The 27437-nt window shown below is 39.2% G+C and overlaps 1 protein-coding gene across 1 annotated transcript in view; it reads left to right on the top strand.

Annotated features, from left to right (window-relative positions):
- Positions 1-27437, top strand: part of LOC145998630 (ly6/PLAUR domain-containing protein 6B-like) — a 182470-nt gene that overhangs the window by 92714 nt on the left and 62319 nt on the right. The window contains exon 2 of the mRNA XM_083135090.1: positions 24749-24902. Coding sequence (XP_082991216.1) covers positions 24782-24902 — 121 coding nt within the window. The 5' untranslated portion in view covers positions 24749-24781. The remainder of the gene's footprint in view (positions 1-24748; positions 24903-27437) is intronic.

The following is a 27437-nucleotide window of genomic DNA, read 5'->3' as shown; positions in this document are numbered from 1 at the left end:
AACAGGTGCACATAAAATACCTACAATAAGATACGAAATACAAAAATGTAGAAATACCTAGAAATTCGTTTAGTTCCTTGAACTAACCAGCCTAAAGAACGCTTATTTTTGGGGGGAGCAGCAAAGGATTACGTTGTTTCCCTCCCATATTTCCAACCAGGCTACAGGTGTCTAGCCTTGCCAAGTGTTGATGGCTTTTAGGAGATTAAGCCTTACTCAAAAAAAGTAATTAAAAGTAATGCGATTCTTTTCTTTTGATTTTTTGCACGTATTGTACCAGTTGAAGATAAGAAGCGATGCAAGATGTTGTATATTTCCAAATACCCAAGAAGAACCCAATTTCTTGCTTTTTCTGAGAGTGTGACTGATAACTGCTCCATGTAGTTACATTGGAACAGCATTTTCTATTGTTTCGAACTCAATATCTGAATATTCTTCTACAATGCTACAAGGTCTTGATTCTTAATATCCTTTTATGGACTTTATCTGGGAAGCTGTAACAAGCGGTCCTTTAACTTACCATTTCTACAAGACAGATTTCATCTAAAGAGGTACCAATTGTTTGCATGCATTTTACACAAAAACCTGTCAATTGCTAAAACGCTGCATGAAAATTATGATGTAAATTTGCGTGCCTGTTTGTGTAATGCATGCAGTCAATCAAGATTGTAATAAAGTATTTCCGAGTTTGATACCGGTGGAGACACATTGCACGGTGCTTCGGATCCCCTTTCAATTGGGTACGGAATGGTATATCGGGACATAAAGTGGTCTGCAAACGAACTTTTAAAAACTGATGGCAAAACTTGCTCATTCTCCAAGGATGTGACATGCAGTCACAGTCCATGGAAAGTTGACTCAAATGGAGTATACTGCTTTGCAGATGTCTTAGGTGATTCTTTGTATGTTGTGAAACATAATTGTATATATGCGAGTTTCGCACCGACAAAAGTTAATGGAGTCGAATGCCAATCACGCGGAAAGATGGAAACTATGACACTGCCTTAGTCTCCCAACTTTTACGTATGTGTGATTAACAAATTCTTAGACACTTCAAGAAACTTGAATGCATGTGTTTATGACAACCAGTGCACTTCAAAATGTCTTCCTCCATCTTCCTACCATTTGAACCCGTTTGTCCGTTCGGTGCCTCATTAACGGCCTCTGAATTACTAGGTTTCCCCACCATTAGTAGTAATGGTGGTCTTCTTCTAGTACCGAAACGTCTATGGGATCATTAGCACAGGCTTCCATCTACTTGTTTTTACTTGGCTACGGAGATCCACAGGTGATTGAGTCGCGGATGTGCCACGATCGCCAAAAATCAATGACATTCACCTAAAGGAACTTCTAATCGGTCCAAGAGTAATAAATATTCGTAATTTTGAACTAGGTTAGCTAGAAGAACCCTTGCATAGTCTTTGATGATAGGATTTTATCCTATATTCTTTGAATAACAAAATATGTGAGAATTAAGAAGCATCACTTTCAACAAGAATGTGCATTCTGGTCGAAGCGAATGGGGTGACACAGAATGGTTTGTAGAGAGCGGCACCAATCATATATAGATGCAGATATATTAGTTGATAGGTGGCACTCGACTGCTGTTGTCAATTCCTGAGACGAGTACATAGATTGTTTTAATTTTTAAAATTATTTTTCATCGAATCGTTTTTGTCACTGTTCAAACCTCTGAAAGAATAATAGTGTGCATCAAATTCTTCCTGGATGGAGTACGCTTAGATGATATTTATTGATTTGTGATACCGGATCTAAAAATCCTCACCAATTTCTGTATCATCATTGAAACCCATTCAACATAAACGATTATACATAAAGAATTATGTTTTCAAGCAAATCCTTAGAGGTTACAAGATAACAAATATGAATCATATTGTGTATCGTAGCTTAAATACAAGTTTTATATTCACATTCGTCACTTAATGATTTTCGGTTATTTTCCTTTATATTATTTTGTATGTTTGTGCTCAAACATTTGTGTTTGTAAGTTGGTAGAACACTTGTTGCCTTTCTCTTCCCATTTGATTGTCCAAACTGCGCTAATAGGGATGCATAGCTCTTGTAAGTAAAATCCACCAGGTTAAATAAATAAAGCAAAATGTTATGTTTGGTAAATAACTCGAATTTGCAATTGTTTGCGAAATAATGAGTTATTTGCGCAGAACAAACAAAACACAATGCTAAATATAATGCATTGCTTTACTTTCTTGATGTTTCGCTATCAAATGCAAATTGCCACAAAAGGCGGGACAGAAAAAAGCATTATTCATGTTCAAAAAAATAAATTTCTCCACAAAATCATTGTTTGATTAGATCACAATTTAATTTGTTACAGAGAGAAAAAAATATTTACGTATAGTTACAAATACGTATTCTTTTTTTCCCGTGTTTGAGTATTGTTCACTTGCATAAATCAAGAACCTATAAATCGAAATGTGTACGGATATGTAATATGATTTTTACATTGCCAAGCCTGATAAGAAAGCCACTGAAACAATATACAGGATGTACCAGAAGTGATAGCGCAAACTGAAACTGTGAAAAGTAGAAGCAAAGAAGTCTTAGTAAACATCCCAATGTTTGCGAGAAAATTGCTCATATGTTTACGATCCGCTACTGAGTTGATTGTTTGCACACGTCGTATGCTTTTAACGTGTGAGGTTCCATTGTTCTACTTAGTAACAAATAACAGATTTTAAAGGTTCACCTCGCTAGGCATTACTGTTGCTCTTAATACCAAGGTCTATTTTTGAACAAAGAAACCGTTTTACTGTTAATTGTGGGATTGAACTATCTTGTCTACTCTTAAGGCGAGCGCTCTACATGCTGGCAAAGAAGTGTGGAGAGGGGAAGCGACAAATGCAGCGCGATATGAAACGCAGCAGCCTGTAGAACGAAATGCGCGTAGTACTTCCTCCCGCCACGTCGTAACTCTTGAGGCCACCGCTGTTTTCTGTTCGTCTGCTGCGTATTCCACGCTCCCCACTTCACTTGCCAACATGTAGAGCACCCGCCGTAAGAGTAGACAAGAGTTACATAAGGGATGTCGAAGGGTTAAAGGGAATACATATTTTTGGCTTCATGTCGCTACGACGCACTGTGCCATTGAATCTATGCTAATATTTTGCATCACGAGGCTTATCTACTGGAACAGAGATCCTTGCTTTTGTCCTTTGGGTACTTTTATTCTTAAGGTTTAGTTTTCATCTTACTCTGTTGCTTGCGTAGCTAAAGATCAATCAAGTTGTTATTTTGTGTGTAAAAAAACACAAAGAAAAACTGATCAGTGACCTGAGGATCTACATTGCAGTCAGCAGAATGAGATAGACTGACGTTTGTTGATTTATTGATTTACTGTTTTAAGCCCACTTTATACACAGTAAGGTTAATTGGGACTGAACCTACAGTTTAAAGTGGAATCCGAATCACTCTGAGCCTCCACCGGTTATCGAACCCCGGACCCTTTGATTACAAGGCAACGACGCCATCGGGGAGGCCGACGAGACTGACGTTTGTAATTCGAGACAAGATAGGAACTAAATCTATCAAGTCTTGCACGAGATGAGACCAGACATCTGCATTAACGAGACAAGATCATGAAACTTCAGTAACCCTCTTCTCTACTGAGATTTACAGATGGGGGACAAAATAATACGAACACCTGTGGAAAAGTATGTCACATTTCACACCGGCAATATAGCAGCACCACCTGGCACTGAAGTCTGCCACCTAGTGGCTGTGAAGGGGAAGGTATTAGTTTACCAACAGCAGTCATTAGTGGTGCATTCGTCTATTGTACGCTCTCAAGAGACACTGCAATGTCAGACCTGACAGAGTTCCAAAGAGACATGATTGTTGGAGGACGTTCAGCTGGAGGCACGGTGACGGAAACCGCAAACCTTGTGGGGTGTGCAAAGAGCACAGTATCAGCCGTTATGACAGCATACACAACACAAAGTAAGATGGCGTCTTCAAAGCACAACAGTGGATGAAAGACAAAGCTTGCTGCTCAGGATAGGAGGGTGTTGAAGCGCATAGTGGCCCGAAAGCACAAAGCAATCGTTATCCGAGATAACATCTGAAATGAACAGGCATCTCCAGGACCCCAGTTCAACCAAAACTATCAAAAGGAAACCCCATGCTGCAAACATTCCTGGCAGAGTGGCAATTTGTAAGCCATTGGTGAAATCACGTAATGCTGTCAAGCGACGCCAATGGTGCAGAGCTCACAGAAGTTGGTCCCCACATCAGTGGCAACAAGTCATCTGGTCTGATGAATTAACATTCACGTTATTTCAGACCACCGGGCGTGTTTATGTGTGGAGAACGCCCCGAGATGAGTTTCATCCTGACTGCATCTTGCAGACTGTAAGCATGGAGGTGGGTCCATTATGGTATGGGATGCGATAGTGTGGGACCACTTGTTTTTCTGCATGGGACGATCAATGCCAATCACTATCGGGGCATTCTGGGGGATCATCTCCATCCTTTTGTCCAGACTTTATTTCCTGGGGAGCGGCTACTTTTTCAAGACGACAACGCTCCTATCCACACTGCTGGGTCTGTCCAAACACGGTTCGAAGAACATGACGATGAAGTAGGATATCTTGAATGGCCACCACAGTCTCCTGATTTGAACATTATAGAACATTTGTGGGGATATTTGGAGTCCAAACTGCATGCTCGAAGTCCGCCTCCAGCCATACTTTTGGAATTGGAGACTGCTCTGGAGGAATAATGGCTCCATATTCCCTTAAACATTGTGCATCACCTCTATGCGTCCATCCCACATCCCATACAAAGTGTACTTCAGTCACAGGGTGGTCCAACCCCATATTAATAAAGATTTTCTATAATTTCACAGGTGTTCGTATTATTTTGTCCCCCATCTGTATATCCCAATTGTTAATTCATTAACTTTGAAGTGAAAGAAGATAACACAGTTTTTTTTTTGTAATATTCATCTCTATCCTGAATTATTTATGGACATTAATTCATTAAGGTGTATAATCTACTCGAGTAGTAAATTTTATATTGTGTCATAAATTTTTCGCATGCTTTGATATTCCATCTGGTCTAATCTTAAAGATCCAGACAGAGACTGATACAGATATAGATATGATATAATTTTCGTTGTCTTTAATCTTCCATTGAACTTTTGTTTCCAAGTACAAATCACAATAAATTGAAATTAGGATAGAGTTATAGGTTGAATTTTTGATCAATTTATTTGGTTTATTTTTCTTCGCTTTCCTGCCACTTTTGGCTAACAGAAAAGATGAGAATGATTGATGATATGATGAAATTGATGATTGTAGAAAAATTCCCGGTAGGACCAAAAATGAAGGATTTCCCTCTGGGACTTGTGCCATGTTGGACGGTTTACCATGGAGCTGGAACTACGGACACAGTAACAATTGTGCTTTAATACACATCCTTTAATGCAGTTGACATATTATATACAATAATAGTAAGACGTTTGCACACACTGATGAATTATAAAAATGCCTATGTCTGAGTAGGCTAACTGAAATATCTTCCTCGCTGTCGCGAAACGACATGCACCATGCCGCTATGAATTTACGCTCCCAGAATTACGCTTTCTTACAAGACGTTCCCAGCGGGAGTAAAATATAAACAAATGAGGAGCGGAAAGCAAAATTACATACCTACATACAACCTTAAACAGATGATGAAGGGGCATTCACAAAGAATGCCCACACACAGGCCGGGATTATAACCCGACATCCCTGGCGTCGTAGCGCGCTGATTCTAACCTCTCTGCCACAGAAGCCGGCTTGTTGAATAATAGAAGAGGCAAGTGATCCTTACATGTAATAAGCATAAACTACAATCTGATTTCAAATAAAATACGAGACGTAAAAAGTGTTAAGTGAATAATAACGGAACTCAGATTGAGTCATTATGCAAATGCCTTCAGAATTAAGACAACGTGGAATGTGAGTAGTCATCTCTTGACGCTGAGATGTCAAACCAAAAGGTCTACTTGTACAGCAGAGGTGGACGTCTCTGCAACTATGCCATAAAAGAGCCATATAAACGTAAGCATGTATCACAGAAAGTCTAATCAACGACGGTGACACTTAAGGGCCCTTTTCAAGTATGAAAAGAAAGGGAGTTTCATTTTCCTCGGTTTAATGGGAAAAGCAAAGAAGGAGCAAAGTAGGTGGCGTAGGGATATGGCAGCACTTGCCTTCTGCTTCCCGGTGGCTGCACTGGCTGCTCCCTCTGATTGCGTTCTTCTGCCCTAATCAAGGCGACTGCTACAATCTTACAAGAGACCCAAATATTGTCACCTCAGTTTCTTGTGCAAGTTGGTACATTACAGAAGGCTAATACCCCCCATTCTAGGAAGCAAGAGTTTTGCATCTTCATCCCTAGCCACCTGTGGGTAAGTTTACCTTGATGTCATAGAACGCAGCGCCGCCATGTTCGCAAGCTGACTTGTAAACAAAGAGTAGGGAAATTCATAGGCGTTAATAGAGTTTTGAAGAGCTTTGCTGTAGTGAAAATTGCAGTCATTTCCCAACTCCCGAGAGCACTATAAATGGGGTTAACAACCTGCCTCAAGAGGAGAAGCCAACGAGCACGCCGAGGATCGCGATCGTGTCGCGAGAGCGCGACAGTGCCGGACGGGGAGAATCGTCTACAGAAGCCGTGGGGTCCAAGCCGGGGCCTGTCCAGAGGCCAGCCAGCGGGACCAGCGCCAAGCCGACCGTTCCAGCGTCCAGGCGATCCGGAGATAAGTATCTGCCCCTTTATGGTGCTAATCCTTCTCCCCTAACTTCTCCCTCTTAATAATCTAATGGAGTGCTTTCCAAATAAAACTCAGTCACCTAACTATTCAATTAGTGTTTCTTTAATTGAACTGCTCGACCTCTGACTCGTCGCACGTTGGTCAACGAGCCCTACCCTCGACTACAGAGAGTGAAATCCGGAACGGCTAAGCTTTTAGCGCCCCCAATTGTGTCTCCAGAGACCAGCCCTGGGACAGAATCTTAACTCGTAACGCTTGAGTGCAATCGAAATCAATCTTGTGCAGTCTGTAAGTAGTACCACAACTTCATCACACATTGAAACTCTTTAGTGCAATCAACAGAAAGATGTACGATGAAGTTCCGTTGTGGTTTTGAACCGTATGCACTAGACGATAAATAAATTAAGAAGGACATAAATATTTTGCTAATGTTAGAAAAGTCATATATACAATTATCTCGTCGTTCCAGTTGCTAAGGTTTTATTATTATTATTGCACTGTGATCTTTCCTTGCCTTATGAAATAAGGGTTATTAGCAGTTCGATATAAATTTTTGAATACATTAATATGACCCACATGCACTATAAATACGTGATAATTCTAGTTACCTGGGATAAAATATTTCCTGCACACTCCGTAATCATCGTTCGTTTCTTCAAAGTCGGCACGGAGTATTCTCGCAAGATAGCGAACGCTTTCTTGTCAACAATCATACAGTCAGTTTTGATAATCTTTGGGATGCATTAAAAACGTGCATCCATTGGAGAGAATTAAATGACAAGGAGGAGCTGATATTTGAGCAACTGATCATTGTATTTAAATCTCCCTCGCTCCAATGCTAGGTTGAGCTTGTTTACCTAACAGCATCGCAATCATGACGACTCTATCCCATAATATGTATTTGGATGACGTCAGTGAAACTCACCCATATACATTTGCTTAAATATTTTATGTCTTGATGGACAATGTACTAACAACATACTTATGCCGAGTGGAATATGCAAGTTTTGGAAGATATTGGCAGAGATGCCATACGAATTTCTTTCTCCGAGTTGACACGTGGTGCTTTCCCGGACGTGCCCGCAGGCTAAATTGCCTACGAGATTTCCATCGGAGTCAATAATCTCGACAACGGCCTCTTCTAGGAGGCTGCTCTGCCTGGAAAATGGCCTTCGGCGGACATCCAGAGAGAAGCGCCGCGTCTCTCCAGGCATCTTTCAAAACTCTCATATCACTTCTCTTCCGTGTCATTAGCGGACGATAACGTGCGACGAAGGAAACTGGCAAATGGCGTAGGGACGCCTCCATTTTGAATCCCATCTAATCTGCACCCGATAGGACAAATTAGCAAGTTTCATTAGGTGCTTGTTTCCTAATTAATGCTAATTGTGCAGAACGTGGTATTGATTGGATCATATTCTCTTTGAGGAAGGCGCTTGGATGAGTAGTAGACTGGACAAGATATGTAAGTAATTACCAGTCTTACAGCGGGCGCTTTACAGGCTGGCAATGGAAGTGGGAAAGCAACCAATCCAGCGCGATAAGAAACGCAGCAGCCTATAGAACGAGCTGGCGTAGTACTTCCTCCCGCCAAGTCGTAACTCTTAGCGCCACCGCTGTTGTCTGGTTGGTCTGCTGCGTATTCCCCCTCTCTACACTTTCCTTGCAAGTATGTAGGCCGCCCGCCGTAAGAGTAGACAAGAGCTATAGTGATTGCATTCAAAGCTCACATTACAGTCTAAAGACCAAAGATTTGGGGGATCGTTGATAGGCTATGACAGCCTTTGGCCACTCGTTTGCTAAGCGATAGGATCACAAAGGGTAATGGGTGACACCCCTGATAAATGACTCACTAAACACAGTTTCTTATAAAAACACTTCTATCGACTGGACAGGTAGGGTGATGAAAGACATAAGGAACGTTCGTTTACCTGTAGCTCTGCTGCAATCTCTTCTCCGCTGGTCTTTGGATCGATACAGTCCTACTCTGTAAAAACACGGACGAGGGAGCGCTTCTCGGGGCTCCTAAACTCTAGACTCGCATAAACCGATGTTCTAAATAATAAACTGAACTTTTTGATCGTTCGTTCTTCCTTCTTAACTAACGACAATAAAGGAGTTCTCTCACGATAAAACTGAGCAACTAAGATTGAGTTCTACTGACTACTGACGTGGATGAAAAACGGGAAACAACTAAGAAAGAGATTTTCTCTCGCGACCTATTTAAATTAAATTCGAACTATCGGCCGTTAAGATAGTTGACTCGATCGCGTCCTTTGGCAACGGCGATTCTGAGGAAAAACGAGGATTTCCTGATTTTCATATTGAGCTGACCTAATGCAATGTCAGCGGAGTTTTCCCACCTCCGCTGAAGGTCGCTGGCGTGATTAGCTCTTAAGAAGCTCTTTTCCAATGCTTCAGCGTGACCCTTTTTTATAACATGATTAGCTTATTTATTTATGATGCCCGGGTCCTAGGTTCGACTCACGCGCTGTGCGTAATCTTTGCCCGAATAACTGGTACTAACTAGAAAGCCCGGAACACACAAAACTAGAATTCCTATTAGGAAGGTTATCTCGCCACTGGACTAAACATGCATACTTTTCTGGAGCGTAAATATTATATATTTCTTGAACTTGTTTGGATGGGCAATCAGGGGATACAGCTATTTTCTCAAGAAGTCTCGGCGTCGATCCCATTTTGAGGCACATTGCACCGTTGTTAGGATCCAAATTGAAACAGCAGGTCCAGTTGCGATTGACCTATTTGAAGATAAAATTGATTTAAATCAAATTTTGAAAAATATTCTGGATATTAAACGTGGTTTGAAAGGAACATTTGGGGCTTCAAAAACATTAGGCATAATAATATATCCACAAATCTGCCAGTTTGGTGGTGCCATAATCCCTATAGCAGTATCGCCCTCACCGTGGATCCGCGCCTCCTGCGAGTCAACTTCGAAATCTCAAAAAAGAAACAAAAAGACTACAAAGTAGATGACCAGGATAAATATTGGGCCCCTCATACCTGCTGTGTTTCATGTGAGACAGTTATGTGTGGCTGAAGGTGTTTGTCACAAACCATTCGAAGTGTTCATGGTTTGGAGAAAACCGTTGAATTTCTCTACGGATTGCTATTTGTGCATTAAAAAATCTCTGGAATAACGGCGAAGGTTAGGCATATCAGGAAATTCTATGATATCACTTCGGCTAGAAGGGCTGTGCCTTACCAATTTCCTCGGAATCACAAGGCAGATAACTACAAATAACTTATTATACTTGGTAACTGCAGAAACTGAGATGAAATATGTTCCTAAAAATCTATTTGTTGGCCCCCTCCCCTCCAACAATGACAGTGTAAGTGACAAACATGGAAAACGCTTCCATGAGGAAATATACGCCATGGAAAACAGTTGCCAAGGTAAATGCATACAACGAATGTAACCCACCACTCCTGGACTCTCAAGAGAGATGTTTTTCAAACTTAATAAGCTTGATACAGCCGAAATGTCTTTAAAAGTACATTTAAGGTCAATATACAGAATGTGTAACATACATTAGTTTCAATAAGGCAATGTTATTGCATTACAAAAAGAGTGTATTGCAAAACATATGAGTCCAATAGAAAAAAACTGTAAACAGATTTGAAATCAGCGGGAAAATTCCTACACGAATTACCTTTTCCTTTCCATTTAATAGAGAAAAAGTTAAAATTTGTTGTCAGTGTTAATACCGTCGTTTCTTCAGCTTGAAGTGAGGTGTAAGGGGTGACCTTCCGTAGTGTACCAAATTGACAATCTCACTTCCACGTAGTACACCATGGACTGCATTTTGCAGACTAACGAGGGTCTGGCGTCTCGTCCTGCGGCCAGTATAATCATCTGTAGGGCTGTGGGTGTGTTGTCCTATGTTTTGTCCTTATGTTTACTTTACAGCCTTAGATTTTAACCCAGGTAAGAATATTTAAGTCGTCCGACATTACAGTTGTGTTTTGTTACTTACATATCTTACTTATATTAAGGATCTGAACCCCGTATAATGCGACGGTTGCAAAATAGCCCAAGTGCTGACGCACTCAAAATTTCAAATTGAAATTCGAATTCAGCTTGAAGTAAATTGCGACAATGACTGGTGATTATGTAAATTAATTAATAAGTGCAATATGCACCCATGCGGTTCAATACTGGAGACAAGAACAATTGAAAGCTAACTCGTGAGTCTGACACCAACTACAAAGATATTTTCCTAACGTGGCATTGTAAGAGAAATTTCTGTTACGTTCTCTCTTTTCGAAATATCTTTCTCCTCATTTTATTGCTTTCATTTCGTGATATACACCGGAATGAACAGTGAAGGAGAAAGACTACTATTTTGTCACATGCATTAACATAAACATTTGAATGTTATGCAACATGTCATTCATGTGCGCATCGCGTTGCCATGATTGAGTACTTGGTTTCAATACATAATTAATTAATTGTGACTATGCAACAAGTGTAACGAATATGTTGGTTTATATAATCCTGGTTTGGAAACCTGAAGGTAAGTAATATATAGGGAGCTAAAGATAAAAACGTAAGGACAAAGTTGAAAAAAATGTAGCTGGAATTCCTGCATACTGCCTAGTACATCAAGGAAACCACCCCGTGTAAAAAAGAGAACAATTAATTTGCTTGTCGGCAATAAAATTTTGCAAACATTTAAAACTCCTTGTAGCTTCATTTTTGCAACTTGCAATATTGACGAAGTTCACACGAAATTCTTCGTTGTCTTGTATTTGCTTACAGTAACTTTGTTCCGCTAAGCAAGCATTTTGCTATATTCTGCATTGCAAGAAACCATATCTTTGTTGTTCCGGTACAATAGCTAACATAGCTTTAGGTTATGTGCTAATGTATGCTCTTTTAGGGCTCATCACGAAGCTTTAACTAGTATTTAGCAGAACCTTTGGTACACAGTTTTTATTTGACAATCTAGTTGCCTCCAAGACATCAAAAATAATAGTAATATATGACAATAAGGTAATATTTTATATATCGTAAAGCACGTCAAAGTTTATATTTCCAGTTCCACGAAATTCTGACGAAGCGATATAATTTATGTTCTTCTGGAATATATTCGTAACTTGGTATGGTTTCATGAGCACTGCTTGGATTTGATGCATGAATCACTGACGAGCCAAAATCAACATTATAAAGTACAAGATGAAGGTGAGAGAAGCTTCTCTTTAATATTTTGCGGCTGGCCAGAAGCGGCTTCGTTACATCTGCACTCTTCTGCCCTAAAAACCATGGACAATAGTCGTCGAGGTACAGAAACCACGATTCTGATCCTTCTAAATTAAGCATGAATATGCGAAGCTCACCTCTCATAAAATATAGAACGAGCTCTTTCTCGCGTGAATATTAGCTAACCGTGTACTGCAGGCTTGTTGTATCAGGTCTCCTATTGGTGGACCTTCAATTATGGTTCTTTCTAGCCATTAAAGTCTGTTGTACGGGGTTCGCTCGGGCCCGAGCTCCATGTGTAATTCCACAGTAAAGAGCCCGATTAATTCACCCCATTAATTGCAGTGATACAAGGGATTTCTTGGAGAGAGTTTCGTCCTTGTACCTGTCCTTCGTGCCGCGTAAGGGCATTTACAAAAGAGGGCTAAAGGGAAGATAATCGATGTTAGAAACTCTCTTCCTTCTTGCCTTGAACCAGTGGCGTATACCGAGTCCACGATCTGAGCTATATCACTATGTCACGTGGTCCTAGGCTATGAATAGAAATAAGTTTACCAACTCATAGGAAATCAGGTTGCCAACTCATAAGAAATAAGGTTGCCAACTCATAGGTAATCGGGTTGCCAACTCACAAGAAATCGGGATGCCAACTCATAGGAAATCGGGTTGCCAACTCACAAGAAATCGGATTGCCAACTCACAAGAAATCGGATTGCCAACTCACAAGAAATCAGGTTGCCAACTCACAAGAAATCAGGTTGCCAACTCCAGGATCACCATCATCATTTCACTTATATGAATAATTGTATTTACAATTTCTGATCGATTTTCCTCCTGCATTTTATTCCCTAGACTTCAGGCTTCGCAGATAGCCTAGAATATACGCTCCTGCCTTGAACGTATTGTGTGCCAGGTGCATAAACATCGCGAGGGTGGGGGACGAACCAGTCAGGTCCCCTTAAAATTGAAACCTATATACTTAAAATGCAAACAATTAATATGCCGAAGATATAAAGTTAAATCTAAACCACAATTAGAACACTTTCAATACAGAAAATACAAAGTTAGGCACCATTGTTTTAATAATAGAATAGAATTGTCGTTTTAAGTGCACTTTATGCACAGATAGGCTAATCGGGACTGGATAGACAGTTTAAACTGGTGTTCCGAGCCACCATATGCCTCCGCCGAGTATTGAACCCAGGATCCCTTGATTACCACTAAACCTTTGGAGAAGCCTGTTTCGACAATAGATGTTTGTTGCAGGGTGGAGCTTCCCTGAGGTCAGTGGTGGGGCATGTCTGTTCTTAAAGTTTCCGTCAAAAATATTCAGTGTCGTAATATTAAGAATTTGGAAAAACGACCGAATCGGAGAGAAAAACCTTTGTCGAGGAATTCCGTAGTATCAATCTGTAGAAAACAATGTGTGACTGATACTTCGTAAACTATAATACAACGGTGAGTAAATGAATTAGTTTTAGCGTGGCACCGTACAGATTGTACGAGATTTGCTCTTGAATTAACTCAAATCTTATTTCTGTGATTGTAGCACCAACTATAATTCATACTACATACCCATGCGTTGAATTATGGCAGCGTGTCCACAAGCGGCATTGTTGACAATACACACATCCCTGTTGGCTCACACACTGATTGTCATGTTGTCGAGCGACCACTGTAATATTGTCTGTCCAATCAGATACTGGCATTCCTCCTGATCCCCTAAAGGTATATGTGCCTCTTCAAATTAGATTCGCCTGTAACGTATTTGCAGTCGACGGGTGCCTACTGTGATCAGTAATTTAAATGGTTGATAGTAAGGCTCGAGTTCATGTAACGTTGCGGTACAATACATTACCATGCAGCAAGATTAAGGTTTTGAGTCTCTATCCCTATTATTTAAACGTAAAATGGGACGCCAAAATGTTCATTGTTTGTGACAATGGCTTAACGGCATAGAATTACTGCAACAATACACCTTCTCTACCAATACTATGAACTATGGTATGGTTGGGTAAAAATTATTTCACATTTCAATGTCAACAATATGCCATATTCCAATGTTCTTAAAATATTGGAATTCTTCTCTGTTTACCTGGAAGTAATGCCCCCACTGAACGAGTGTTTTCGTATATGAATGGTTTGTGAACAAATGACAAGAACGCTATTTAAGTACAAACTCTGAAAGCTATGTTTAACTGTAATCAAACGTGTGGAAACTTTTACAAATGTTACTTTGAAAGAAGGATGTACTGAAGAAGACCCATTCATCGGCAAAATATCAAGGACAGACTTGTAATTCTAAAAGCACTGCTTAGTTGGAGTGCAGTGCGTATAACCATATTATGTAAGCTATTTACACAGTACTTATTTCTTTAATTAGCTCTATTTTCAAAAAGAGTCATTTACGTATGTAGTGTTTCTTGTTTTGCTTCGCATAAAGGTGGAGAATTGTTCTACCTGTGGGGTTGTGCGCCCCTTCTGCTCCCCTCTGGCAACTGGAGGCGAGATTGTGAGTCGACCACTGAACAAATTTGGCCATTGAAGTCACGAGATGAGACCGAGGCTTTCGGTCGTCTAACTTGAGGCGGAGTGATGACAACGCTAGTTTTGTATATGAACAAGCTTGAAGTTTAACTGATGTTTGAGTCAGAAAAAACAATCTGGACTGGACCTACAGTTTAAATTGGGATGTGAACCACTATGTGCCTACACCGGGTATCGAACCCGGGATCCCTTGATTACAACTCGACGGCGTTACTATTACGCTGTTGAGGATGCCCAGAGACACTCATAGTGAGAAAAATATCAGGACTGATTTCGTAAAATTACTGCATTCCGATGAGGAGTAGTATTGATCGCAGTCTCGCAAGCAACCCAGAACGGCGTACTAAATGCTGACCGAGCGTTGAAATAACACTCAGTCCACAGCAAGATCTTCGTCATCTCCTAAACTGAGGTCGAAATTCAAAGATGTCAGAGGAAGAAAGGTGTGTGACGCTCCTGCCTCATTAGAGACCTTACGAAATAAATCAGATGTTCCCTTGGGACGGTCTCCTTCGAACACCCACCCCCTCGCTGGCTGATGGATGGAGTCATTAACGGAAAGAGCGTTATAGACCCCGCAGCAGGACGCATGATGTGTTCCAGCCGTTTCCTCCGGTCCAGCCCAGCATCCAGCAGCGATACGTCAATCAGCGCTCCAGCGCAAGCATTTCGTGAGATGGAACGTATCGGAAGGTGTCAAATTGTCGACTTGAAGCCTAAAGAAAGAAATTGCCGGAAGTCGTGGCAGTTATTTTTGTTCAGCCATATGGTTGCTGAAAGGATTCTTGTGTAGTATACTAAAACCCTTCGCGTTTCATTCTTCACTGCCAGAAATCTAATTGTGACCTTTTTCTCTGCCTGTCGGCTACAGAAGAAATCTCAGATTAACATGTTCCATGTTGAGCAATGCTCATTGATGGAGTTTGTGTTTTAAGTCCACTTTATGCACAGTAAGACGAATTGGGACTGATCCTGCAGTTTAAAGTGGGATACGAACCACTATGTGCCTCCACCGAGTATCGAACCCGGGAATACTTGATTACAAGGCGACGACGGAGCAAAACTCATTGAAACATTTTCTCTCCTGGATCATCAAGTTGACTTTTATATACTTTTATACGTAGTATATCATTTTAGTAATGTTGTTTACGGAAATCCTCTCGGTAGAAATTTAACAATTTGTCAAAAAAGATCTTAAAAATTCATTGTTCAAAGGAAAAACACTTTAGTGTACTTTAAATGATCAGTTGCTCGTGGTGGTGAATCAGGTCTATACCCCTCCATACACACACACACACACACACATCACTGTGTAAGTAAAATATTTATATTTTTCATTACCTGCTAGCCTCGTATACATCACATCAAACCGACCTTCGGCCCTGATCAAGAAAGTGTGGGGCCTAACTCCACACCCCCTGAACGCCTTCATGGCGTGGTGGATAGCACAGGGGAGCACTTTACTTTACCAGTTAGCCTAGTGAAAATTATGTCGTAAAAGAGAACTCTTATTATGGATGTTGTAAGATGCAACTGTAATGGAATTAAATGTTTATATTTCAGCTATAAGTGCCACCCATGGGCATCGGGAGGGGATAAAGCTAATCAAATTATCATTTTAGCAGAATATCTAAAAGAAACGCATGGTCCATCTCAAGGAATTGCGTGCAAGATGCAGGAACTCCATGTTTTCACATTCTACTTAATCCCAAGAACAATGAAATCAGACTTTTTTTATGTGAGGCTTCGCAGAACTTAACTTAAAGGCTATAATTTCCATCTAACTTCCAATTTTTTTCCAAAGCTTGAACGGAGTCTGTATAAGTTAAGAACAAAATAGAATAACGAAGCATTTCAATAGAGTGAAGTGTAAAAATTTAGAAAAACAGCCAACTGGATCTTCACTAATATGGTGTATTGAGAAAAAGAGTCTCTCTTAGTTCTAATAATGTTCATAATTATTTGGAAGAATTCCCTCACCGTGCGTTCTAAGGAGTCATGGTTTGGAGTTTGGCTACGGGACGTGCGGAGGTTCGAATCTCCTGGGGAGAGCTACAACTTCTCACCTGATATTTCGACATGTGTATTGGACCGGTGGCAACCCACCATCGTGCGGAAATTGCTGAGCTAGGAATGAGTAGCATAACCCGGTCACGGAAACGTACAACAACGACTGGCGGTTCGTCGTGCTGACCACACGTCACCCCGTAACCTACAGTCGAAAGTGGGATCCGAACCATTATATACCACCACCGAGTTTTGAACCCGGGGCGTTTTGATTACAAGACGAGGACGTTACCGCTACGGTGGTTTGATTTGATTTTGAATTTAAAATTTTGGGTGCGTCAGCACTTAAGCTAATTTGCACCCGTCACTTTATACGGGGTCCAGACCCTTACCTGAACTAAAATGTAACTGCAAAGAGGCACTCAGCACACATAAGGACAAGACACAGGAAAACACACAGAATTATACTGGCCAGGGGAAGTCGCCAGAGCCTCGTTCGTCTGCTCCTCACAGGCTATTGCGCCACGGGATATTATTATTTGGTAAAATTATTTGTAAATATTTACTTTAATATTTATTAGAGTTATAACTATTTTAATAATAAAAACAATAATAATGTTGTATTTTATATAAACTGTTGACCTCCCCAAAAAATATTTCTGGCGACGCCCAGTATAAATATCTTATGTTTTTGCGTAATGAAATCTTATATTCACCATAGGATGTACATATTCAACAAATTCCAGTTAACAATAATCTAAGTTATCCATAAAAATAATTTGGTTTCAAACTTTACAACTTAAAAATACATTGCTGTCGTAATTTGAGTTATTTCATTAATGAATTTCCTATCTCAATATTGCTACAATTCTGTTCCATCGTATCTTCCCATTGCTTTAGAAGTAAGGTGAGAGATAAGCACCGCAGAAAGCTTAATGAAAACGTCGAATGGAATCTCTTTGAATTTTTAGCGAGAGAGAGAATGAGAGAGTGAGAGGGTGGGGGGGAGAAATTAGTGCTGGAAAATTCATTTCTAGTATGACTGCCAGCCCTTAGTTAATTAGATAAATTGGCCTCACTTGAAAGTTTCATTTGGAAACAGGTAACCACAATAAGCTTTCCTAGAGCTCCGTTTCTTAGCCTCAGGTGGCTATTCTTAATTAAACTTCGACTGAATATGTTTTAATTCACGTCACGAACAGCTGAGCAACGTTTGTCCCGAAGATGTCTTCCCCAGAAAAAGAGCTTCAGCCAAGAACATTGGTCGCTGCAAAAGACGAACACGTGACACGTCTCTATACAGTTAGCAGTGTATTCGTGTTCTGTGAGAAGAGGCCAATATCAAGATAGAGTTTTTCATAAGAAGCGTTAGAAATTCACATTCGTTTTAAGCATCGCATATTCATGTTTTTAAACGACTCTTAGTATATAAATACGCTACATATTTTTAATTTAAAACAATTCACATTTTGTGAGTAATGTGTATATTTCAAGAGCAAAATTATGAAAGGTCGTGTGATCTCTGCGCCCTTAGAAATGAAAATGAAATTGAGAACCATTAACAACACTTCGGTGGCTCAGTCGGTAACGCGTCTGACTACCATGCTCAAGGTCCCGGGTTCGATCCCCGGCCGGTTCAAATCCGGGAACTTTTCTAACGGTGGAAGCGGCCCCGGCGCCTACCCAGCGTCGAATAACATGGGTACCTGGGGGAAACCCTGGGGGGTAAAGGCGGTCAGGGGCGTGATGCTGATCACATCACCCCCACTCACGACCGGATCAAGAAAGTGTGGGGCGTTACCCCCACACCCCCTATACGCCTTCATGGCGTGGTGCTATGCACAGGGGAACACTTTACTTTACTTTTTTAGCATATTATAAAATGTTATTTTGTTTCCGGATCAAGAACTTAATTACTGTCTTCGGCTGTTGTAATGTTGAATGTGATGTGGTATGTTCAGTGTTATACAAAATAAAACATATTTATTATTGTAAAAATTGAATTAGCACTCCATCCGAAGACAAATAAAGGACAGGATAATGCAAATTAACACGTATGAGTAAACTGTTCAATTTTAGTTTGATTTTAATTCCACTTTATGCACAGAAAGGTTAATCGGCAATGTACCTTAATTTACAATGGAATGCAAACCATTATGTTCCTCCACTGGGTATGGGACCTTGGACCCCTTGATTAAAAGGGTGTATGAGTAAAATATTATCAATTATGAAATGGACAGAGCACTGCTGGTATAGATTAAATTGCTTTTAAAAATTACCAGATCAAGCTGGCGAATAGTCCCTTATATTTACAAAAACATTGTTTCATTGGATTCAAAGAGCACATACTTTTATTACCACTTTAGTAAAATATTCATAGCTAGTTTTTAACTATGTGTGCAAGGAAGTGTTAAGAAATTCTCTCATGTTGTAGAATATAACATGACATTACATCCGACAGAAAATTCTATCTCGCAAATGTCTACAATAAACTTTTACATAATTTTTCAAGCACAGTCCTCAATCTCAATTTTCTAAGGTTACGTAACATCCTGAAAACAGGAAAAACACATTTTCTTTCACGCCATTGAAAAAATTGGATAAAATAATAAAAGTTGGTTTTCATAACATGAAAGGAAAAAATAAGTAATGAAATATGTGTGTATCCTACTGTACTCAACTGTGATATAATTTAATTTTCCAAGAAACCGTTTATTCTGACTCGAAACATTGATTTTATAAAATATTTAATACTTACAGTGACCGATTCAATAAGAGCTTATGTACCATGAATATAATTGTAGATGTTATCACCATATAGACATACCTGTATGCGTATAAATGCTCTAGATGGGTTTTCCTTTAAACACGTATCAGTTGGTTTTGCAAAATGGTCATATTTTTGGAGAGCTTTCACTTCAATTCGTGTTTCTTTTTAAAAACATTAACCACATATCTGAATATATATATATATATATATATATATATATATATATATATATGAATATAGATATATGACGATCGTGTCGGTACGATATCGCAACTAATGCGCGTGTGAAGTGAGAGAGATTTGCTTATTGTTGCATTACTTGTTACTCCGAAAGCTACAATAGTTGATTAGAAAATACTACATAAGTAACAACGTTTCCAGATTTACATAGTTCCGGATGTCGCACAAAATACACAATCTACAGACACTAACCACTAGGGCAACCACAAAGCATAAAAAGCATTAAAACAATAGAATTTTTCACCCATGGTTGATAGCATATCTTTGATTGTGACCGATATACATCTCCAAATTTTCTAATGTTCTATGCATAATAAAGCATAATTGACAAAGATAAAGCATAATTGAAACGTTTCTCTCAGGTCGATATACCTTTGGAAGAATTATGCATGTATCGTGTAATTCTTCAAGACGACGAAATTACTAACGTTTGTCTCTTTTCCTTTTGGAGAAAACAGGTGAATAAGATGCCAAATTTGAGTACCTTTGCCATGAAAGCATTAACTGTGCCTCCATCAAGTGCTTCAGTAGAGAAAAGCTTTTCCACTCTCACTTGAATTCTAAATCTACGCCGGTCTTCGTTTAAAGAAAAAAATCTCGAAGCTCACTTGCGGCTTGCTTTCAATCGGGGAGCTAACAGCAACACTGATACCGTCCATTTGTGTGTGTTAAGTTCAATTGCTTTCAATTCCGAAATATATTGTTTCGTCTTAAATTATAGAAAACTATTATGTTCTATTGATAGTTTCATGCTTACATTTTTAAATGCCTATATATTAATAGACATTGAGTGAAATAAAGAGTGTATGGTAATACGAGTGAAATAAAAGGCATAATAAAGTATAATTGAATAAACAACATAGTGAAGCAAAATTTAGGAAAAAGCATAATTTAAGAAAATAAAAAGCATAATTTGCAACTTCATAAAGCATAAAGTTGGTTGCCCTACTAACTACAAAACCAGAAAAGAACCACAGACAGCATGGACCCACGCGTTACCCATCATAAATCGCATTCATTTATATATACGATGTGCTCTTTTTGTGGTTGTGGAGGCCCAGGGGTGTCTTGTGTGGTGACAAGTTAATGAACGAAGGCTGAGAATTCTTGCAGTGCCTGAAGGTGTCTGGCTTCTGGCACGGGTTATTTGAAACAGGCTGGTATGGCACGATGAGGTATTTGTGGTGTGCTTGGGAAGAACGCTTAAGTGTAAGCATCATTACGGGCATGAATGCTGAGTGGTGTGACGGCAAGATGTGATAGGGGTGTTGACGTAGTAAGAGGTGAATCATCGAAGCTTTAGAGGAAAGCGGAAGAAAAGAGTTAAGCTTAACGCCCACTGAGTCGTGACGAAACACGGAAATATCCTTCAACAGAACTTCTGTTGTCTGCTTCTATTGAAATCAAATGGTGTAACGCCTACTACAGGGAAACACGCGGAACCGTGCCAGAAGTCTGTAGGTGCGTCTCAGTCGGCGTCAAGCTAGGGAGTTCGATAACCCTTAAAATTGTGTTTGTTGGTGGTTTTATTATGATATAATTATTATGGTAATAAATAGGTCCGTGCAATTTGTTTGCATAAATTCATCGGCACATGTTAATTCTATATCTCAAGGATGAACTACCGCCGAACATATATCGTTTATATGCACCCAGTCACGATTTGTCTATTAGCACATAAATTTATTGTGAATATTCGTCTGAAGAAGACCCTGTTAGAAGGTGGAAATGTTACGTTTTTAGTGTATATTTTTTATACTATAAAAGTTTGCCTTGGTCAGCATTTTAATGTTTTATTAACATTGAAACAAGGCTTAACAGTGTTAACATAAATTGGACTTAAAACCGAAATAAACTGAAAAGATAAACTTGTTATAGTAGGATATCCATTCAAACAAGAGTGAAAATAGTTCCTTACTTACAAACGCTCACAGGTGCATGCAATAGGATGAAGATACTGAGCAAATGCCATTTGATAAATTAATATAGACTTTTGCAGTCAATGTTTATGTTCTTGACTCGAGTTGAATCATTAGCAGAAACAATATACTGATAACACCATTAAGCCTTGTTTCCATGATAACCAAAAACTCAATATGCTGACCAAGGCAGAAATTTATTTTATTTTAAAACATAAACTAGACGTTACGTTTCAACCTTCTTGCAAGATCTTTGTATTTGGTACAGAGTCTGAAGAAGACCTTGCTATGCTAGAAGGTTGAAACGTAACGTTTAGTTTATGTTTTAAAATAAAATAAATTTCTGCCTTGGTCAGCATATTGAGTTTTTGGAAACACTAAGTTGCTGACCAAGGCAATTTATTAAGATTAAAAACACTTAACGGGTTACGTTTCAACCCTGAATCAGGGTCTTCGTCAGACGAAGAACTAAAAAAAAGAGCTTTTGGTTAAAAATATATTGATGCATGTGGGATAAGGGTGCAAGTGAAGAGGGTTTTATGCACACACACACACATACATACGTACGTACATTTGTACAGCCAACGGCAAGGTTAATAGTAGGCAAATTGTCCATCAGTAATTTTATTCTTTCCTTATTCTACTGCCTGTGTTGTTTTGAAAAAAGAAAAAAAAATCTTTTGATGTGAAGCAGATGTTGTCCTCTGCTGATTGACGTTTTTATTTCAAATTATGGTCTTCACATGGTGCAAAACAGACAGAATGAAAATGGTGATGGACAATTCGCATACTATTTCTTTTGCCATTGGGTGTACAATGTACATCATTCGCCACCAGGAAAGCTTCAGGTTTTCATAAGCGTTTTTCAAGTTTTGTTCAAAGTGCACTGTATTTTGTAAAGTTTGTGTTGAAAGTCTTACATGAAGAAAGAATTGAAGAGAGATTATGAATTATCAAAAATATCTACTGATTTTATTGGCTTAAGATGATGAGTAATGTAAGAGATATATTTTTAGGCCATTAAGTTTAGAAATAATAGTTAGAAATGTAAGTGTTTTTGTAAAATTTTAATGGAAAAGTTGTATGATCTTATTTAGACTCGCCGTATTCTTAGAAATCAATTCAGTTAAAAAGGTATTGCAACTAGAGATAAAATACCAAGGAAACATTAGGCAATGAAAAACAGTTTAGACGAGAAAAAACCGGTGTCCAACAAATTTTTACCAAATTGCCTATTAAACTTTCTCTACTGAACCAAAGTGAATTTCGAGAAGAGCCATTTTTTTCCTAACTTGCTTGAAAGTGAATGAAATATGCGCATTCGGAATAAAATATGGGAAAAATTATCACAGCGCAAAGCAATCTGTTCCGAGGAAAGAGATCTGATCAGGAGGGCCAACGCGCATGTGGACGGTAAATTTTGTACGAGCAGGACAGAGAGGGTTGGACGGTAACAAATGACCCTTCCGGTGTCTCTCAGGGACCAGTGACACAGAAGTCCGCAATCAATATTAGCCAAGATAGGAAGGTCTTTGGGTCGGAGTAAGTTGTTTCTAGGAAACTCTCTGGAAGAAAAGGACTATCTTCGAACGTTTTCTAGAGCTCATCCGATGACGATGGTAGTATCCATATCGGAATGTTAGGTTGGAATTCATTTACAGATAACTACCAATACCTTTTAGTTTTTTGGTCTTTTACTAAATTTGCAAAAATGCCGTGAGACACTTAAGTATCCTGGAAATTATGCAAAATTCGAAGTTTCTTTATTTTGTACCAGTTTTTTGTGGGAAAAACTGGATTTTTGAGTTAACGTAACATGTAATTTAATATTATGATGTAATTCTCAAATATCTAAAGCAAACATCTTGGTAAATTGATGCATAAAATTAAATTAGAATGAAGAATAATAGCATGAATGAGAAAGTAGAATTATAAATTTTGTCTTTACGCTTTACAAACTGGTTCATAGTATCACACTGTATATACCATGTGACAATGATCGTTACGTCAAAATTTTGCTGTGTCTCAAATTGGAACGGGGCTCATAGAAGAGAATTAACTCATACAGGTTTCCACAATGAAGCAGCACCGAACATCCCAGCTGATTAACATTGAACGTCAAAGGCTGGCAAAATTCATTTTCTGCCTAACGATGAAGTCTCCCTCTAATGAGGGTGTCATTCCGCGTCTCTTTTCCACTTGACATCATGTTCTACAAAATTGCAAACGTCTTCAGTCTCTGTGATGGGGCTAATATACAAGAGGCAATAGCTTCGAGACCATACGCTGGAAGCATGGATCAGCGATTTCATCTGGATTTGATTTTCTATGATGCAAGAATGCTTTATATGTTTTTATATTCATTTTGGTTGCTTTACATTCGCGAGTACCTTCAGAAATAGTCACCTCTTACACTCATGTATATTGTTTTTGTGGGTATGCCTACACAGAGTGAGAGAACAAAGTTAAAATCTGAACAAATGACTCAGGTTTATGAAAATATTTTGTTATGAAAAGTTAAATCTGACATAGTTATATTTATCTAAGCTTGAATACTTCAGTAATAGATACGTACGCAAAGGTATTTCAATCGATAATTCATGTATCCCTAATTTTAGTATCCCTACTTCTTGTATCCCTAATTTTTGTATCCCTAAGTTTAGTATCCCTAATTATTAAATCCCTAATTCTTGTATCCCTAATTGTTGTAACCCTAATTTTAGTACCCCTAATTTTAGTATCCCTACTTCTTGTATCCCTAATTATTAAATAGCAAATTCTTGTATCTCTAATTTTAGTATCCCTAATTCTTGTATCCCTAATTTTAGTATCCCTACTTCTTGTATCCCTAATTTCTGTATCCCTAAGTTTAGTATCCCCAATTATTAAATCCCTAATTCTTGTATCCCTAATTTTAGTATCCCTAATTTTAGTACCCCTAATTTCAGTATCCCTACTTCTTGTATCCATAATTTTTGTATCCTTAAGTTTAGTATCCCTAATTATCATATCCCTAATTTTTGTATCCGGAATTCTTCTATCAGAAGTCATGACAGAATGAACTGAGTTTAATTTGGTTTTCCAATGATTGTGGAAGGTGTGTAATAGATCAGGTATCCTATCCCAAGTGCGAAAACCACATTTTACGTCTTCCCGAATTTATAGCGTTCAGATAAAATCTAAGAGCGAACTTTCGCTTGGTCCATTCCAGCTGCTAATTCGCCTGTTTTCCTCCGCAGGTGCTCAGGAGATGGTGAGCTGGGTGGCCAGGAATGGCTGCCCGCTCCGTTCGGGCTTGGTTGGGTTGTCTTGCTGTCGTCATGCTCCAGAGGGGCGGGGCCGGGCAGCTCTCCTCCCCGAAACCACGCACCGAAGCAGATGCCGACTCTGACAGTAAGTAATGATATATACTCGTATATTAACAATTTTTCAAATAATGTTCTCACACTTGTCTCATTTGTTGAATTTAATCCTTGTAGGTTTCGGTGGTTTGTGATTCATGTGTCACAAGTTCAGTGCAGTTTGTACAAGTCCGGCAAAGGGAAACGAAACTAGCTGGAAAGTACGATTCCAAACGCGAGAGGGAAAGCCGCTCCCTCTTTTTTATCTTGTTTCCTTCTCGTTTAGTCTCTTCTAGGGTTCACGACAGTGTAGAGCTTAAGCCTGTAGTTACCCACTTTCTTTCACTTTCTCTGGCACAGTTAATTATGTACATTTCTACAGACTTATCAATATACCTACATCAATCTCTCTGGTACGTGCTATCTCCCTTTGTGTTTTTCGTAGCTTACCCGTCTCTCCTCCTACCCACTTTCTCCCCTATAACACGACTGAAAGATTTGAACGTCTGGCACACTTGTCTTTGTATGTCACATTGGATCCGCTTTTCCTCTACCTTCCACTAACTGTATCAGTAAAATCGACAGTGTGCTGCTAGATTAAGGTGTGCAGAATATATCGAAATTGTAGACAAAATGTTATTGGTGGAGAACATTTTATTATAAATATTGTTGAAATGACGAGTTTTGAATGAGAGGGGGAGGTGTGGTGAGTTTTACATCCTATTTCTAAGGCTGCTAGAATGACCGTCGGCTGTGCACTGTCTAATTTCATCAGTTAAGATGTGATTGATTGATTGATTTTGATTGATTTTACTTCGCTTTTTGTACCATTTTGGCTAATTGCAAAGATGGAGATGAGTGATTATATGAAATTGATTAATGGACACTCACAAACATCCATGCCCAGTCCAGGATTCGAACCCGGGACTCCTAGCTCGATGTGCTAACCACTCCGCCACGGAGTCCACCTTAAGATATATGATGAAGGGACACTTTCAAAAGAACTCACATGCTCAGTCCTACTCAATAAATGTGCATGTATTGATTCTGAAATTGATTCACAAAACACCTCATATATATTCAAATTACCAGCTTTTTCATGTTATTTGTTTGTGCATATTTATAATAACGAATAATTATCGTTAACGCTTTGTAATTCTCAAAATCTCGTGTCTCCTGATTGTGATAATTCGTCAGATGGGTGTCATAATGGTTAAGGTTTAAAACCATGCCAATGAACCAACTTTTAATTGTCCACTACTGTCACCTAAACAGCGCAAGTAGTTCAGTACACAGAGCGCAACGGAATATACTTTCGGCGAATATACGTCACTCGCTTTAAAGAAATTGATTACTTCGAGCCCGTCGAGAAAAATAAAGAAGACTAAAGTCGCAGATAGCATGTGCTATTGCTGAACAAACTCCGAACACGAAAGCCTTTAGAAATCTATTTCGTCGTCGCGCCACCAAACGAAACTGAAGCTACGTGGGTTAAAAATGAGTCCCACCGTTCCTTCCCATATTTCTTGGAAAGCTATTCTTTCGGTAAACGACGAGTTGGAATTCCTAGCACAAATCACAGCTCATTTATCCTGCCGGGAAACAAATGAGAAAGGTGAACGAACCGTGAAACCAAAGGCCTTCCATTCGCGGGCCCATGGATCAAACGTTTCGTATCCGCCCCTCCCATCTCCCACCAGCAAATGGGAGATGTAATTTCTAGGATGGTCGGGAACTCTTCTGTTCATCCCCTAATCCACTTGGTTATTTTTCACGATCATTGTATCCGATATGTGCTGTTGTGTGCAAAACGAGCCAAGGCGTGGAGAGCAGCGCATTAGCGGGATAAAATGAGCCAAGTTTTTGGAACATGGTGAATTGGATTGCGATTTGGCTCTATATGAACTAAACCCGTAAACATATTATAGTAGAAATTTCACACAGAATGTAATCAAGAAAGGGAAATAGTAATGAGAATTAAACTGGATAGCAAGAAACCAAAATAAATAATTGTAAAAACATTGATAGGGCATGATTCTTAGAATGAAATGGTTGTAGCAACGAGTAACCTTTTGCTGCGTTACTGATATTCTTTCCTGCTACTCTCATCGCCTTTCACTTGTTTCTCTCTTAGAGAGTAGTTTCTGTGGTTAAAGATCCAGGAAGTAACTCATGAATTCCGTAACAGGGCAGGAACCTTTTTCCCGCACTATTCAAATTCTCTACAAGTTGCGTATTGTTTCAATTCAATACGGAACTTGGACCCTATTTAAACTGATCAGGACAAAAGGTCCCTGGATTGTATTTACATTGATTCAGATAAAAATGTCCCTGGTCCGAATTGAAATACTTCCTAGGTAAAAATTTATTTACGGTCCATAACCCATTTACCCTGATTTTATCTTCTGGACCGGAATTGGTTTTAATTAAAATTCCTGGATTTTTAACAACCTTGATTTTACCCCTTGGGATAATTGAAACTTTGATGATGAATGACGAATTGATGAAATTGTGATGGGTCATCACAATGATACATCCACTGTTAACCAGGATTCTAATCCGAGACCTCTAGTGCATAGTTTCTCAA

This window comes from Lepisma saccharinum, chromosome 14 (assembly GCF_977018435.1).
Source record: "Lepisma saccharinum chromosome 14, izLepSacc3.1, whole genome shotgun sequence".
NCBI classification, from domain to species: domain Eukaryota; kingdom Metazoa; phylum Arthropoda; class Insecta; order Zygentoma; family Lepismatidae; genus Lepisma; species Lepisma saccharinum.
Note: the sequence above shows the minus strand (reverse complement) of the source record. Positions and strands in the feature narration are given on the sequence as shown.